The sequence below is a fragment of the Stegostoma tigrinum genome, chromosome 5 (assembly GCF_030684315.1).
Source record: "Stegostoma tigrinum isolate sSteTig4 chromosome 5, sSteTig4.hap1, whole genome shotgun sequence".
In the NCBI taxonomy this organism is placed as follows: Eukaryota; Metazoa; Chordata; class Chondrichthyes; order Orectolobiformes; family Stegostomatidae; genus Stegostoma; species Stegostoma tigrinum.
The window spans coordinates 7,290,356-7,307,679 of record NC_081358.1 but is presented as its reverse complement, the minus strand read 5'-3'; the positions used below and the strand labels follow the sequence as shown (position 1 = coordinate 7,307,679).

The 17,324-nt window shown below is 42.1% G+C and overlaps 1 protein-coding gene across 21 annotated transcripts in view; it reads left to right on the top strand.

The window, feature by feature from the left end:
* Positions 1-17,324, top strand: part of LOC125451860 (cAMP-regulated phosphoprotein 21-like) — a 405,355-nt gene that overhangs the window by 343,187 nt on the left and 44,844 nt on the right. For all 21 annotated transcript variants that reach the window (XM_048529526.1, XM_059645782.1, XM_059645784.1 and 18 more), the window contains 4 exons: positions 5,901-6,128; positions 10,243-10,394; positions 11,665-11,769; positions 13,421-13,669. In XM_048529526.1, the coding sequence (XP_048385483.1) occupies positions 5,901-6,128; positions 10,243-10,394; positions 11,665-11,769; positions 13,421-13,669 (734 nt within the window). The remainder of the gene's footprint in view (positions 1-5,900; positions 6,129-10,242; positions 10,395-11,664; positions 11,770-13,420; positions 13,670-17,324) is intronic.

Genomic DNA, 17,324 nt, shown 5'->3' with positions numbered 1-17,324 from the left:
GGTGCCTGATGTAGGACTGGCACAACAGTGTATGCATGAATTGTGTATTCTTCCAATTTTTTTTCTTGCTCCCTATTTTTGCAGTTTTCCAAAGGCATGGTTGATACCAACTTGCGCTGGCCCCATTTCAGCCAAAATTGCGAGTCACTTAAGTTCTTGTCATGTTTTTGTTTAAATTTGCTACTCTGGATGTTTCTAGACTGGGTGGCATATATCATCTGGCAATCGGCTCTTCCAATCTCAAACTTCAATTAAGATAATAAGAAAATATGTTCATTGTATCTCTTGTTAAAATAGCAAATAAGTTTCACACTTACAGTACTTGTGTTTCTTGAACAACTGGTGCGTTTTTAACAGAGGTACCAAATAGAATTGTTGTACAAGGTTTGCCAAATGTAACAATGAATGGTTCATATCACCTCGTGACACCTCCTGCAATTGGAGATCAATGCTATAATATTGTTCACTATTTTAAAACAGTTAAGATGTCTTTACTGTCTATTAAAGAATACAGAACATACAGCAAAGCCATCTAAATGACAGTATTGACAGAATATGTTTGTATTTCTAAGAGGCAAAATTCTTTGTGCCTTCTTCCAATCCGCAAAACTTGGATGGAGACCCTAAATGAAAAAATAAACAATGTTTCCACGACTGCGTCCTAACTGGAGCAGAAATCCCAGGAAGGAAGGGAGTGAAATTGTGCTTTAAGCACTGCAGTTAAAGGGAAAACTGAAAAAAAAAATGAAACAGTTATTATCTGGAAAGAGAATGTTGAGAAAATGAATAAAATATGAAAGTGGACCTTAGGTTATGGTATGTGGCTCAAGTCAGTGTGTAAATGTATGGGTAATGATGAGATAGGTGCAGATTGAAACTTATCTCAGCATGACACAATTGTCATCACCGACACAAGGTGGTCAGGAGCCACATGTACTAGGTTATAAAGTGTACAAGGAAGAGAGAGAAATCAAAGTGGATTGACATGATTTTAGTGCTTCGTGATACATAAAAGACAATTTGAGAGGATATAATGAGGTATGCAAGCAATTGCAACTTTCTGGATAGATATAAGAAATAGGAAATAAGACTACAATGGGACAAACCTATAAGTACCTAGGTAGCAGCTCAGAAGTGGTAGGTTTTATAAATGCTGATATAGATAACTGCGTAGTAAAGATAAATGAGGTTAATGGGAGTATTTAACTTTCATAAGGAGTCAAACACAAATTTTAACCTATTTTACAAAGGTAGAGAATTTATTGAGTACGTTAGAATAGTTTTTTTTTCCTGACAATACATATTACCTCACAGTTATCTATGTTAATTTTCATTATTTCAGTTATTTCCCCATCCTTTAAGTTTATTAACGTCTTGGGATTTTATAGCACTATAAAAACCACAAAAAACAGTGATTATGAACATGATGAGCACCACAAATTCCAAGATGTTAATAAACTTGCAAAATGGGGAAATAACTGAAATAAATAAAAATCCAACATGGGTAAATGCGAAGTTGCACATATCGTTAGTTAAGATAGGAAGGTCACTTAATATTTGAAGGATTTGGAAATCTAGGGCAAGTCGAGGAGCAAAGAGATCGCCAAGTGTAAGTACTGCAAATGCTAAAAGCAGCCCAGGTTAGCAAGCCCACAAAAACTAAAACAAACCAAGCAGTGAGTTTTAATTTTAAAGGGACAGGATTGAAAGTAACTTGTGCTAAACCTATGACAAACCTTTGGACACTCTTAGCCTTCTACAAACTGTTATGGTCACCGTAGTACAGAAAGTATATAGAGGCAGTGGGGAGGATCTAGAAAAGATTTGCAAGAATCATACCAAAAAAGCATGGGGATACATATCAAGAAAGGATTGACAGGCTACTTCTCTTTTCTCTTGAAGAAAAGAAGCTTGGGGATTGATTTAATAGATGTCTGTAAAAATGATGGAACTTTGTGGTGGAGGGATAACAAAAAGGACATCTTGTTAATTAGAGAAGAGCTTAACCAGAGATGTTCAAAATAAGCTAGCAATCTAGAAATCCAGTAGGGAATTCGGAGGAAACTTCTTCACCCAAAGCAAATAATGTAGATGCATGAAAGAGAAAACTAAATTGATGTAGGAGGGACACTGGAATAGTTGGTTATGACGGAAGATTTAAGTGGAAAAAGATGGAAAGAAGCTCAAGTGGAGTATAAATACTAACATGCATTGTTTGGATGCATTGATTTGTCTTTTAGCAATGATTCCTATATAATTATATATTATGTGCATTGTACAGAAGGGAATAGCATGAAACAGCTACCCAGATTCTAGATTTAGGCAAGGCTTCAGTGCAGTGAAACTGAGACTGTTCAAAGCTAACTGAGTAAACGTGTTAATAGGTAAGATGATAGATCAGTGGGAGGGATTCAAAAACTAAATTACGTGATCCAGAATCAATTTAAACTCCCACATTTCTGGAACTTTACTTAAAAAAAAATCAGCTATGGATGACTAAGTGCCCACATAGAACATGAAAATGAATATGAAAGCAAGGTCACATCTGGTACAGAGAAAGGTACAAAGAACAACAATAGGTTACAAAATGGCAAGTAAAAACTATATTTAAAAAAGCACAATGAATAGTGATTTTTAAGGGATATCATAATGAACAGAAATTTTAAAAATTGTTAGTAGAAAAAACTGATGATGATGATATTGTCAATGCAAGCAAGAAAATGGCAAAGATATGAATAATTACTTCGTGTCAGTATTTCATTCAGGGAAGAGATCAGGATCCACAATGTCCCAAGAAAACAAATATTTAGTCAGGGACAGGGATGGACTGAAATTGATACAAACAAAGAAAAAAATGCTGAAAGTAGTGATAGTAAAGAGTGATTAGGCTGAAGAACCAAGATAATAAAGTGTGAAGCTGGATGAACACAGCAGGCCAAGCAGCATCTCAGGAGCACAAAAGCTGACGTTTCGGGCCTAGACCCTTCATCAGAGGAACCAAACAGTTTCTGAGCTAGGAAATTAAAAGGAGTAGCCTTGGAGTCATACAGCATGGAAACAGACTGTTTCGACCAACTAGCCCACACCAACCACATTCCTAAACTAAACTAGTCCCACCTCCCTGTGTTTGGCCCATATCCCTCCAAACCTTTCCTATTCTGTACTTATCCAAATGTACTTTAAACATGTTAAGTGTATCTGCATCCACCTGCCCATGCATTAACCACTCTCTATGTAAAGAAAGTTGCCTGTCATATCCTTTATAAATCTTTCTCCTCTCACCTTAACAATATGCCTCCTATTTTTGAACTCTCCCACCCTAGGGAAAATACCTTTGCTGTTAACTTTATGTATGTCCCTCATGATTTTATAAATCTTTATAAGGTCACCCCTCACTCAACCTATCCTTGTGATTCAAAACCTCCATTGCCAGCAATATCTTGCCAAATCTTTTCTGAACCCAAGATAACAAAGTGTGGAGCTGGATGAACACAGCAGGCCAAGCAGCATCTCAGGAGCACAAAAGCTGATGTTTCGGGCCTAGACCCTTCATCAGAGAGGGGGATGGGGAGAGGGAACTGGAATAAATAGGGAGAGAGGGGGAGGCGGACTGAAGATGGAGAGAAAACAAGATAGCTAGAGAGGAGAGTATAGGTGAGAAGGTAGGGAGGGGATAGGTCAGTCCAGGGAAGATGGACAGGTCAAGGAGGCGGGATGAGGTGGTAGGTAGGAAATGGAGGTGCGGCTTGAGGTGGGAGGAAGAGAAGAATAGGTTAGGGAAGCAGAGACAGGCTGGGCTGGTTTTGGGATGCAGTGGGGGGAGGGGACGAGCTGGGCTGGTTTTGGGATGCAGTGGGGGGAGGGGACGAGCTGGGATGGTTTTGGGATGCAGTGGGGGAAGGGGAGATTTTGAAGCTTGTGAAGTCCACATTGATACCATTGGGCTGCAGGGTTCCCAAGCGGAATATGAGTTGCTGTTCCTGCAACCTTCGGGTGGCATCATTGTGGCACTGCAGGAGGCCCATGATGGACATGTCATCTAAAGAATGGGAGGGGGAGTTGAAATGGTTCACGACTGGGAGGTGCAGTTGTTTGTTGCGAACCGAGCGGAAGTGTGAACTCTGTCCAGTTTCCTACCACAAGGCGACCCAAACCGAACACAACATTCCAGAATTAGATAAGAATATTACAGACAAAGTGCAATCGATTTGGGAACCATTTTATAGATTGAACGTTGTCCTGTCATTCCAGTATTTAAGAAACATGACAAAACAAAACCAGAAAGTTACAGCCTAATGCCTGTTGTCAGATAATGACTGTAGTTTATCATTCAATACAGGGTGATAGAACATCTTGAAAATGTCAGGTGAGAGCCCAAATGGATTTTCTCATGTAAATTGTACCTAACTCGATTGATTTCGTTTTGATGAGGTGACTGAAGTAGTGTCTGTGGATATTGTTGATATGAACATCCCAAAGACGTATGGTAGAAACTTTTATAACAGATTGTTAGCTAAAGATTAATTTCAAGGAATTCAAGGCAAATTATTGCTCTGCATAGAAAATTGGCTGAATGGAAGAATCCGTTTAGGGCTAACGGGCAGCTATGTGTTGGGGACCCAATTATTCATGCACTTCTTAAGCATTCGGAACAGAATAGAAGACTACATATCTAAATTTTCCAATGAAACAAATGGATGTCAATGGTAAGTAGTACAGATGGAAACACAGCATTTACAAAGAGATAATAGTAGATTAACAAAATATTGAAAAAAAAACTGTTGGCAAATAGTTGTCAATGTAGACAATTACGTGATCACTCACTCTGGAGTTAAAATGATGCGCAATAATGCTTTCGACATGAAAAATAGAAACAGTGAAAGTCTGAACAGAGGAAACAAGGTGTGAAGCTGGATGAACACAGCAAGCCAAGCAGCATCAGAGGAGCAGGAAAGCTGATGTTTTGGGCCTAGACCCTTAACAATTTCTGAAGAAAGGTCTAGGCCTGAAACATCAGCTTTCCTGCTCCTAAGGTGCTGCTTGGCCTGCTGTGTTCATCCAGCTCCACACCTTGTTATCTCAGATTCTCCAGCACCTTCAGTCCTTACTCTCTTTAAAGCCTGACCATCTAGGTGCATACATTGTGAAATGTCGTGAACGACGAGATATAAAAAAACAAACAGCTAATGAATGATGGCCTTTATGTCTTGAGGAATAGAATACGAGTGAGTAAAGGTCTGGCTTCCAGTGTAAAATAGACCCTAGTTGGACCATACCTGGAACAGTGAGCAGTCCTGGTAACTGTAACTGAGTAAATATATTTTGGTCTCAGCGGGAGTTTATTCTAGCTTTATGAGCTATATGAACGCCAGGATTGAATTTCGAGGAGTGATTACACATAGTAGTATTCTCTCTAATTTAGGAGGTTAATGTACCTGAATTCAAGTTTCCCAAGATGCTCAGGAAACAGATCAGATACACCGAGAGAAATTACTCTGATAATTGGGGACTCTAATTTTATGGGTCATGGTCTAAAATTTGGTGACAGGAGTAAAATTATGAAATCTTTCCACTCAAAGAATGATATAAAAGTTTGCAATTCTTGTTTACAAACAGCAGTTGTTATTTCTAAAGCTCAGATTGCTTTTTGTCATCCAAAGTTTTAAAGGCTTTGGGTCTAGAGCGAATGCAGGCAGGCCATTCATGATCTGAAAGGTTAAGTGACCTACCCCTATTCCTGTGAAGGAAAAGTTACCTGAAGCGATAGAAAATGTGCAAGAGGGAAAAGATAAATCATTCAGTTTGGGGCCATTTGTGACGTTGCTAGGAAGCAAGTAATATATGCACAGCAGGTTGTATTTCCGCCAAGTACGTTTTGACAATCGTTTTGCATTCTCCAGGTTCCGAGTCTTCCAGTAGCGCAGGCTCCTCAGGTTCATTGTCACGGAACCATCAGCCACTACAGAGTGCAACTGTTGTCCCAGCGCCAGTCAGCTCTACAGGATCAGTCTCCTACCCAGATGGTGGAATGGGTGGACAGGTGACACCTACCAACACCAGCTACATTTTGCTTCCTTTGGAAGCTACAGGTATACCACCTGGCAGTATTCTGTTAAACCCACACACAGGTTAGTGCAACTGTTACTACATATGAAGACAAATAGAAACCCAAGCAATATTTGTGACCATCCATAGTTATCCTTTTTTCATAAACATGTGAAGAAACACAATCTGCTTATTAACTGATAAACCTGTTTCATTTTTTTAAAAAATATGTTTTATGCATGTGCATATGTATGTATTAAATACAATCTCAGTGATAAAATGATAGTTATGGATGCTCCCTGATATCTGTTATATTCGAGTCAAGTTTTTTGCAGTATCTCTGACCTTCCTGTTTAATTGGGTGTGAATGGAGAGAAGGATAAAGGAAAGGGGAATGACATACTGCAGCAGAAACCCAACACCCACAGAGCTCAAAGGTTCTAACCTCCCAAACAACAATAAAATCCAAATAAGATTCTCGAACAGCACAATTAAAACTAGCCGCCATCTGGCCCATTATTCAATTAAGTTTCTCCCTTGCCGACTTAAATGTTCTTTTCAATTTGAAATCTGAAGTAATGCTGGCTGTATGCTAAGTACAGACTGAAATATATCCTGCTTCATTCTGGCCTACACTATCAAATCATAGTTACTGCTTTATTTAAATACACCCACTCAGTCATATTTGGGAGTATATGTCTCACAGAAGTGATTACCAATATAATTGCACAAGTAGGCAGAGATCAGCCAGTATTCATTACGATTCTTCCCTTTTGCTCCTTGCTTCTCAATAGCTGAAAGATGGAAAATAGAGAGGGACTCTTACCACCAAAGCCTAAAAGGAGATCTGAACTTTGAGAAAGTGTAAGAGATAACAAGGCGTAGAGCTGGATGAACACAGCAGGCCAAGCAGCATCAGAGGAGCAGGAAAGCTGACGTTTCGGGGCTAGACCCTTCTTCAGAAATGGGGACGGGGAAGGGGGTTCTGAAATAAATAGGGAGAGAGGGGGAGGCAGATAGAAGATGGATAGAGGAGAAGATCGGTGGAGAAGAGACAGACAGGTCAAAGAGGCTGGGGTGGAGCCAGCAAAGGTGAGTGTAGGTGGGGAGTTAGGGAGGGAATAGATCAGTGCATGGAGGATGGACAGGTCAAGAGGGCCGGATAAGGCTCATAAGTAGGAGATGGGGGTGGAGCTTGAGGTGGGAGCGGGGGATAGCTGGGAGGAAGGACGGGTTAGGGAGGTGGAGACAAGCTGGGCTGCTTTTGGGATGTGGCCGGGGGGAGGGGAGATTTTGAAGCTTGTGAAGTCCATTCTGATACCATTGGGCTGCAGGGTTCCCAAGCGGAATATGAGTTGCTGTTCCTGCAACCTTCGGGTGGCATCGTTATAGCACTGCTGGAGGCCCAGGATGGATGTGCCGTCTAAGGAGTGGGAGGGGGAGTTGAAATAGTTTGCGACTGGGAGGTGCAGTTGTTTGTTGCAAACCAAGTGTAGATGTTGTGCAAAGCGGTCCCCAAGCCTCCACTTGGTTTCCCCAAAGTAGAGGAGGCTACAACAGGAACATATACCACATTAGCAGATGTTCAGGTGATGCATATACCACATTAGCAGATGTTCAGGTGAACATCTGCTTGATGTGGAAGGTCTACTTAGGGCCTGGGATGGGGGTGAGGGAGGAAGTGTGGAGGGCAAGTGTAGCACTTCCTGCGGATGCAAGGAAGTGTGCTGAGTGTGGTGGGGTTGGAGGTGAGTGTGGAGCAGATAAGGGAGTCGCTGAGAGAGTGGTCCCTCCGGAAGGCAGGTAAGGGTGGGGCAGGAAAAATGTCTTTGGTGTTGGGGTCGGATTGCAGATGGCAGAGGTGTCGGAGGATGATGCGTTGTATCTGGAGGTTGGTGGGGTGGTACGTGAGGATGAGGGGGATTCTGTTTTGGTATAGCAAGGAGAGAGATATCAGAGATGATCCAGGTGAACTGAAAGTTGGGGTGGAAGGTGTTGGTGAAGTGGATGAACTGTTCAAGCTGCTCTTGGGAGCACGAGGCAGCACCGATACAGTCATCAATGTAACCCAGAAAGAGTTGGGGTTTGGGGCCTGTGTAGGTGCGGAAGAGGGACTGTTCCACATAACCTACAAAGAGGCAGGCATAGCTTGGGCCCATGCGGGTACCCATGGCCACCCCCTTTGTCTGTAGGAAGTGGGAGGAATTGAAAGGGAAGTTGTTGAGGGTGAGGACGGGTTCGGAAAGGCAGATGAGGGTGTCAGTGGAGGGGAACTGGTTGGGCCTCCGGGTCAGGAAGAAGCGGAGGGCCTTTAGGCCATCTGTGTGGGAATGCAAGTGTGTAGGGACTGGATGTCCATGGGAAAGATGAGGTGTGTCGACCGGGGAATCAGAAGTTTTGGAGGAAGTGGAGGGCGAGGGTGGTGTCACGGATATAAGTGGGGAGTTGTTGGACCAAGGGGGAGAAAATGGAGTCGAGACCTACTGTCTTTGAGAACATGTAATCCTTTTCCACTGACCTCAGAGCTGTCAGCATCAGTTCCCGAACACTCTTCAATGTTCCAGAATATATAAAAATCTTCTATTTGTGCACTTCCCTTGCCCACAAAATCTGGTCTGCTGATGTCAAATTAGAATCATTTCAGGGTCATCTATTACTGCTTCCTGTATGCATATTTATAGTAGAAGCTTCCAATGTAAACCGGTCATGTTGTGATTAGACTATCTCACCAGCAAGAGCTGGATTTACATCTTTCACCTCATCAGCCAATACTGTAGAGAACCAGCTCTACCTGCCTAATTTTCTGACGTTTTCCAATTTAGCAATACAAAAACATCAAAGTATTATGTGAAAGAAGATAGAATGCATGGGCAAGAATTTCCTTGTGGTTGTCTGAACGCTCCTTGACAGACTGAAAGACTCAAAAGCCCACAGTATACAGGAAGTGGTCAAACAAGGTGCTTTTTCCTGGGGTGGCCACATCACTGCCTGAGGGCAGGTTTGTATCCTCCTACTCTTCTAATGTTCAGTGACATTATTATGCACCTCAGGAACCTCCTGGTCAAGGGTCAGTGACATGACCACTGTGCTGTTGAAAGCCCCCCTCACTAACTGCCTAATTAAGAGCGGCTCCCTCGCTTTCTCAGGTGGAGGGTCAGTTGGGCCTTTCACTTGTAAGAAGCAGTGGCTATAGAGGCAGGTAAGTAAAGGGCAGGGGGCTTTGAGGCTGCCAGGCCCCTTCCTGTGATTGAAGTTGCGCAGTCGCAGTTGTTTTTGAAGACTACGACCCCTCCAAAATAAATGCTGTTGTTTGAAAATGTGTGCCACATGGCAGATTGAATCTTCTTGTGTCTCTCACCATATAATTTCACAATGGAAGTAACTGCTTTTCAGGCACATTTTGGTGGGGCTACAGGGCAGGAAAGGCTGTCAGCAGGATGTTGCAACACTAAAAAAAGGAGAATACAGCAGTATAGACAATCACGTCAGCACTGAAACCAACTGAGAATTGAATAAGATGGTGAACCACATATTGAATGAGTACATTACAAATGTACAGTGAAGAACTGCACTCAAAGATCAGAAATTCACTTCAAAACATGGGCAGTACCTCTGTGCCTTGCTTAACCTTCAATCATTGCTCTCTGTTAGGAGATCAGGAGCATATCTTAATATTGATTATTTGGATATTTTTTATAATTAAATTGAAATGTGTGTTCCCTTATCATGTAGTCTTCTGTCATAAACTCAGTGCCATTTAAAGTTGGCAATGTAATATGACCTGCTAACTGGACAACTGATGGTAGCCAGCTATTGTCCCTGGTTGGAAAGGTCCATCAAAATTGAATGCCCATCAGGTGCTGAACTGGTCAGCATCAGGTCTTTCCCAGAATAGAGGACCTTCAGGATATTGCCTGCTGCCAGTAATGCACCCACCGCAGACCTATGATTCACAAGAGTCTAATGAAACAGATAATGGACTGGAGGGGTCTCAGAGTCAGAGGAAGGAGAAAGGAGATTACTCTCTGTGGGACTCCCCTTCCCATGTCATGTTTTTGTCGCCAAGTACACACACACATGTAATGTTAAATCTATACTGTGCATCTAAATCTGCAAATATTTTATTGTAGGTCATTTCAAAGAAAACATTTAAATTAGATAAATTCTCTATGTTGGATTTATCGGGTCCTTTTGTAGGTCAACCCTTTGTGAACCCCGATGGCACACCTGCCATTTACAATCCTCCTGGTGGCCCACAGTCGATTAGAACTCAGCTTCCTGGGCAAGCACAGCAGCAGGGTGCATCACAGCAGCAGCAGCAGCAGATGCCCAATCATCTAGTGCCACAGGTGAGTCAGACACTGCGTATACCTACTAAACCACCCCCTTCACATTTACCACCAGCCCCCAACACAAGCTTACTTATCGTGGCAGGTGTTTCATGTCCAGAGTAACAATATGGTGAGAATCATGGGAAAATATATCAGGTTGGGCTGAAAACGTGTCAGCTTTGTGCTGCCTGCCAATTTAAACATATACAATGAAATCTGATGAGATAAGCATACGCAGCCCAATCTGACAGTTAGATAACAAAGTGTGAGCCGGATGAACACAGCAGGCCAAACAGCATCAGAGGAGCAGGAAGGCTGACGCTTCAGGTCTGGACCCTAAAGAAGGGAAAGAGCTTTCCAGCTCCTCTGATGCTGCTTGGCCTGCTGTGTTCATCCGGCTCCACACTTTGTTATCTCAGATTCTCCAGCATCTCCAGCTCCCACTGTCTCCAGCCCGACAGTGGCTGTGTTGATTCCAACTGCTTAATTTCTTCAACAAAGTTGCTGGAAAAGCTCAGCAGGTCAGGCAGCATCTGTGAAGAAAAGGATCAGTTAACGTTCCGAGGAAGGGTCACCGGCCCCGAAATGTTAACTCTGACTTTTTTCCTTCACAGTTGCTGCTAGACTTGCTGAACGTTTCCAGCAACTTCTGTTTTTGTTCCTGATTTACAGCGTCTGCAGTTCTTTCGGTTTTTGCTTAACTTCTTCCTCCTCTTCCCCTTCCTCCACCTTCTCGAGCTGCTCACCATATACCTGGTCCCCCCATGATGGGCACATTCCGCGGATAGAATTCCAGAAGGTACAGTCGGGTTCTGCAGGCCGGCCCAGGCAGCAGGCCTATTGCTTCAGCTTATTGCTACTGCCCCCGAGCTGAGTGTCTGCCTCAGATCTCATACGCACAACGGGATTACATTTAGTTAATTGTTAGCGATGGCACAGGGCCCATTTGTTTACTACAAACTCCATCTGAATCAATTTCGAAGATATTTTAATATTTGATTGCGGGCTTAGCTTATTCATTTTTCTCTCTTCATCAATCTCATTCGGCTTCATGCTTTAAATCAATCTGTAATTTTTCCCTGTCGTTAAATAGTGACCAGAATGTTTTATGATTGTTGGAATACGTGGCACATATGACAATACAGATTAATCATTTCAAAGAGCTATTTTTTTTTAAATATGCTATCACTGGCACTTACTATTCTTTTGTTTCCTTTGATTTTCTGTTCTCGTGTATCACTGAATTGTATATCCAATATCTGACACTGGTGATTAAATCTCTTCTCAGCCAGTACAAGCTATTCAGCCTTCTTCCCAGTCTGTCCAGTATCCAACAGTTTCGTACCCTCCTCAGCATCTCCTACCAGTTTCACCGACGCAGCAGTTTCCTGTGGTACTTACTACGTTTCATTCTATCCCTTTCACACAGCAATTCTAACATTTGCAATATGCATATGAACATAACTGCAGTATGTTTTTGTGTGCTTTGCTTCACTTTCAATGGTGATTGTTCACTGCATTAACTATAGTTGGCAGTTCATGGCTGACGGTAAATCTGTATTACTTGCTGAAATATTTGTACAGTGTAAGTGAGAAATGTATTTGACTCCATGTTGAGGCTGAAGCTGAAAAGTGGCATTTTACAACGCTCCCCACTGACAAGATATACACACCCATACATTTACATCTTGTTTCACAATTCCACACAGCTATTTTCAGGGAATTGTTCAACATTATACTCTTGCGATGCCAGAAAAAGGGCAGTTGCAGCATTTTAATTTTTTAGGCAACTAAATATGCAGAGAAGAACCTGCTGTTTTTCCTTGTTTGCCTATCTACGATTTGAAAAAGAACTTTAATGAAGTGGCCTTAACTTTGTGTTTAGAAATTAGATGTGTACTTCCCAAAATGCCCTAAATTTTGACTTGCTATAATAGTGTAAAAAGGGGCATTAAAAAAGAGTAACACATTTTAAATTACTTTCAATCTATACATCTAATGACTTCAATCGAAATGAAAATCAGCTGCTGATCCGCGATCACTTTTTACATAATTATACAAAGCCAAGATCCAACTTTGTAGGTTTATCCAATGCAAAGACTGTTTCAACACAGTTAAAATGTTCGCCCCATTACAGGGAGGATGTGGAAGCATTGGAAAAGGTGCAGAGGAGATTTACCAGGATGTTGCCTGGTCTGGAGCGCAGGCCCTATGAGGAAAGGCTGAGGGACTTGGGTCTGTTCTCATTGGAGAGAAAGAGGCTAAGAGGGGATTTAATAGAGACATTCAAGATGATCAGAGGAATAGATAGGGTGGACAGTGAGAGCCTTTTTCCGAGGATGATGATGTTGGCTTGTACAAGGGGGCACAGCTACAAATTGAGGGGTGATAGATTTAAGACAGATGTCAGAGGCAGGTTCTTTACTCAGAGAGTGGTAAGAGTGTGGAATGCCCTGCCTGTCAATGTAGTGAACTCAGCCACATTAGGGGCATTTAGACAGTCCTTGGATAAGCATATGGATGATGATGCGATAGTGTAGGGGGAGGGGCTTAGATTAGTTCACAGGTTGGCGCAACATTGAGGGCCGAAGGGCCTGTTCTGCGCTGTATTGTTCTATATTCTATATGTTCTATGTCTGCACTGAGCTAGTTTATTTGCAGTTGAGGCAAAGCTAAGATTTTTGCAAGTGACCTTTGTGTTCCCAGATTAAAGAACAGCAAATCAGTCCAGGCCTCTCTATTAATTTAGCCAGCAAACACTAATAGACGAGAGTGTACAAACATCAAGTCGAGGCACATTTAGACTTGGAAGATTGTTACTGAATTCAGAACTTCTTTTATTGTGATATTCTAATGTTGGTCACTAATCTTGACATGGAGCCAAACAGCCTGTGGTTTATTGAATGTGTTTTCTGTCCTGTGGTGCCTTTGTGGTGATGCTCATGTGGCATGTAATTTGTCATCAAAGTATTTCCTTCATTATTACACCCAGATATATTGCTCGGCGACCCCAGTATTCATTTGTTTTTATCCCTGCATTCTAGCGTGAAGACTTGGCTTCCCAGTTTAACCAGATAAGTTTAAGTCGACAATCATCAGGAGATGCGCCTGAGCAGCCGTCTGGCTCTGTTTATCCATCACCAATTTTACCTCAGCCACCCCAACAAACTAGCTACGTCATGGCATCACCAAGTCAACAGCTTCCCCCTGGAGGTTTTACAGGATCTGGACAGCCCATATCTCAGCAAGTGATACAGCCACCACAAGGATATGTACAACAGCCACCTGCACAGGTATGCAAATTAAAATGGGACTGGAAAAGCTTACTTTAATGATGGCAAAGGAGTGCTGAATCCCAAATGCAATTCCAAATATTTCATCTGATCCCAAACGTTAACCAAATGTAGACATAATGTAACCACCATCTCTAATATTTCCATTTGACAGTACAGAGCCTGACCAAACTCCAACGTGCGATAACTTTGTTTTATTCTCCTTTAAATAGTATTTTATCCAATTTTCTGAAAGTAGTATAACAGAAAAAAAAATGTTTTCTCAACGATTCTCAGCTTGCACTCATTCACAGAAGTAGCAGTTCAAGGGTTTTGTATCCAACCGGTACACTTGCAAAACTCAGAACCAAGTGTCCAACATTTGTGGTGAAATAGCAGTTAGACAACATTTACTGGATAATCCTGAGGGTGCGATAATCAATTTAGGAATGTAATCAAGCCTGCAGTGTGGCACTCTTGTGCGTATTGGATACTATATATAACAATACATAGGGCCCTGTTCTTTGTAGATAGAAGGCGCATACACATGTAATGCATCTGTCTCAATGCAGCAAAATGGGAGCTAGCCATTCACTTACTGATTCTCAGAGCAATGAGTTGACTAATCAGAGTTAATGCTCCCTGATTACAACTGTCTTTGTTTTAAAATTATACACGAGCAACAAAGAAGTTAGTGTAAGGTTCACCCTATCATGTGTCCTGGGGAGGAATACAAACCTTAAGGAAGAAGTAAATATGTGAGTTGAGAAATGGAATAGGAGGCAAAAATTCCCATGGATAGTTTAAGCAGAAAAGAATGAGTTACTTTTGTGTACCTCCAGGTGGATGATTTCATGTGAGCCAAATTCTTTTCGACATTCGTAACTATCACAATGTTAGTCTGTTGTTGACTCAGGTCTTGTCTGTGTTTGAATCTGATTCGATGGGAGAATCTTCATTTGTTCCCCTGTACTGGCTGTGCAAAAGTGGATCACACAAATCCAATAATGCTATGCCTCAAAGAGGTTCAGTTTTGCTTTGAAAGCTGCACACAATTTTTCCCATGCACTGTTCTTAGCTTGCTATAGAGCTCGACCCTCTGTTATCCCCTAGTCAGGAGACTTTTAAACCTTTCCTCTATCTCTTGACTTAGAGAAGTTAAGTGTAGTGTCATATTGAAAGAAAAAAGATACGGTGTGACAATGATTGGAGGTAAGCCAGGCAATTGGAGAAGTTTGAAAAACATCAGAATATGACCATCAGAATATAATGGAGAGAAAATGGACTTTGGGGGTAAATTTGCAAGTAATATCAAAATGAATAGCAAAAGCTTCTTTAAATAAATAAGAAAAAAGGGAGACATCAAAGTTAACTTAGGCTTTGTAAAGCATTAGACTGGGAAATAACTATGCTGAACAAGGAAATAGAAGAGAAGTTGATTAAACACATTACATTGTTCGCAGTTAAAAACATGAACAGCATTCCAAAATTACTAACTAATCAAGGTGAGGAATGAATATAATAACTATCACTGTAGAAAAATACTAGAGAAACTGATGGGATAAAGACAGTGATCATGAGGGGCTGCATCCTATTATATTAAAGTAAGGGGCGACAGAGAAAATGGATGCAACGATCATAATCTTTCAGGAATCCTTAGAGTCTGGAAAACTATTTTCCCAAAGCATTTGAAAAATCTAAAGTATAGCCTCATTAAGAAATGGAAGGAGTCAAAAAACAGGTTCTTATAGTCCAGTTAGCTTAACATCTAATATTAGGAGGATTTTAGCTTTTAGCATTAAGATGGAATGACAGAACATTTAGAAATACATAATATGATCAAGCAGAGTCAGCATGGCTTCAAGGAGGGGAAATCATGCCTGATAAATTTACTAGAATTCTTTGAGGAGGCAATAAGCATGATAGATGGAGGGGAAATAGTTGATGTAATGTATTTGGATTTTCAGAAACAATTTGATAAGGTATCACATGTTAGATTATATCCTTGAATTCCCTTGATCAACCTCTTCCCCTTGATTAGGCACCAAGGAATTCATTTTAAGTTAAGGAGCAGAAGGTTGAGAGGAGATAACAAGGTGTAGAGCTTCATGAACACAGCAGGCCAAGAAGCATCAGAGGAGCAGGAAAGCTGACGTTTTGCGTATGGACCCTTCTTCAGAAATGGGGGAGCGGAAGGGGGTTCTGAAATAAATGGAGGGAGGCAGATGGAAGATGGATAAAGGAGCAGATCGGTGGAAAGGAGATGGATAGGTCAGAGAGGGCAGGATGGAGCCAGTAAAGGTGTGTGTAGGTGGGGAGCTAGGGTGGGGTTTGGTCAGTCAAGGGAAGATGGACAGGTCAAGATGAGGCTGGTAGGTAGGAGGTGGGGGTGGGGTTGAGGTGGGATGAGTGGATAGATGGGAGAAAGGAAGGACAGGTTAGGGAGGTGGAGACGAGGTGGGCTGGTTTTGGGATGTGGTGGGGGGGAGGGGAGATTTTGAAGTTTGTGAAGTCGACATTGACATCATTGGGCTGCAGGGTTCCCAAGCAGAATATGAATTGCTGTTCCTGCAACCTTCGGGTGGCATCGTTGTGGCACTGCAGGATGCCCAGGATGGACGTGTCATCTGAGGAATGGGAGGGGGAAATTGAGGTTTTCCACAAAGTGGTCCCCAAGCCTCCGCTTGGGTTTCCCGATGTAGACGAGGCCACAACAGGAACAGCGGGTGCAGTATACCACATTAGCAGATGTGCAGGAGAACATCTGTTTGATGTGGAATGTCTTCTTGAGGCCTGGGATGGGGGTTGAGGTGTGTGGTGTAGGGGCAGGTGTAGCACTTCCTGCAATTGCAGGGAAAAGTGCCAGGTGTGGTGGGACTAGTGGGGAGTTTGGAGCGGACAAGGGAGTCACGGAGAGAGTGGTGCCTCCGCAAGGCAGATAAGGGTGGGGATGGAAAAATGTCTTTGGTGTGGGGCCTGATTGCAGATGACGGAAGTGGCAGAGGATGATGCGTTGGACCCAGAGGTTGGTGGGATATACATGGGGACGAGGGAGATTCTGTTTTTGTTTTTATTGCGAGGAGGGGGTGTGAGGAGTGAGTTGTGGGAAACAGTCCAGTGCGTTTTCGACCACTGTGGAGGGAAAGTTGCAGTCCTTGAAAAACAAGGCTGAGTGGAGATTTTGCAGGAAAGCTTTTCACCCAGAGGGTTGTGGATATCTGGAACTCATTGTTTACAAGATCATAGAGGCAGGAAACCTCGAGACACTTAAGAATTATTTAGATGAACACTTGAAATATAGCATGCAAGCCTATGGGCCAAGTGCTGGAAAATGTGGTTAAGATAGATTGATGTTAGATGACTGGCACAGAAATAAAGGGTCGAATGGGCTGTTTCTGAGCTGTAAAACCTCTGAGTTATCAGTCCTGGAGACATGTCATGAAATGTCCAGACAGTTTGATTGAAATAATTACCAACATCCCAGCCCCATAATTTGCACCTGAAACAAATGGGTGATCAGTCTCATGTTCAAGTAGATTTCTAAATGGTTGTGATACATTCTAATTTTTATAGTTAACAAAAAAATTGCATCAATTACACTACACTTTTGTAAAATGGAAGATGTGAAATTCCTTGCTAGTTTATTGAAATAATGATACAGCTGGCCGCTCCTGCT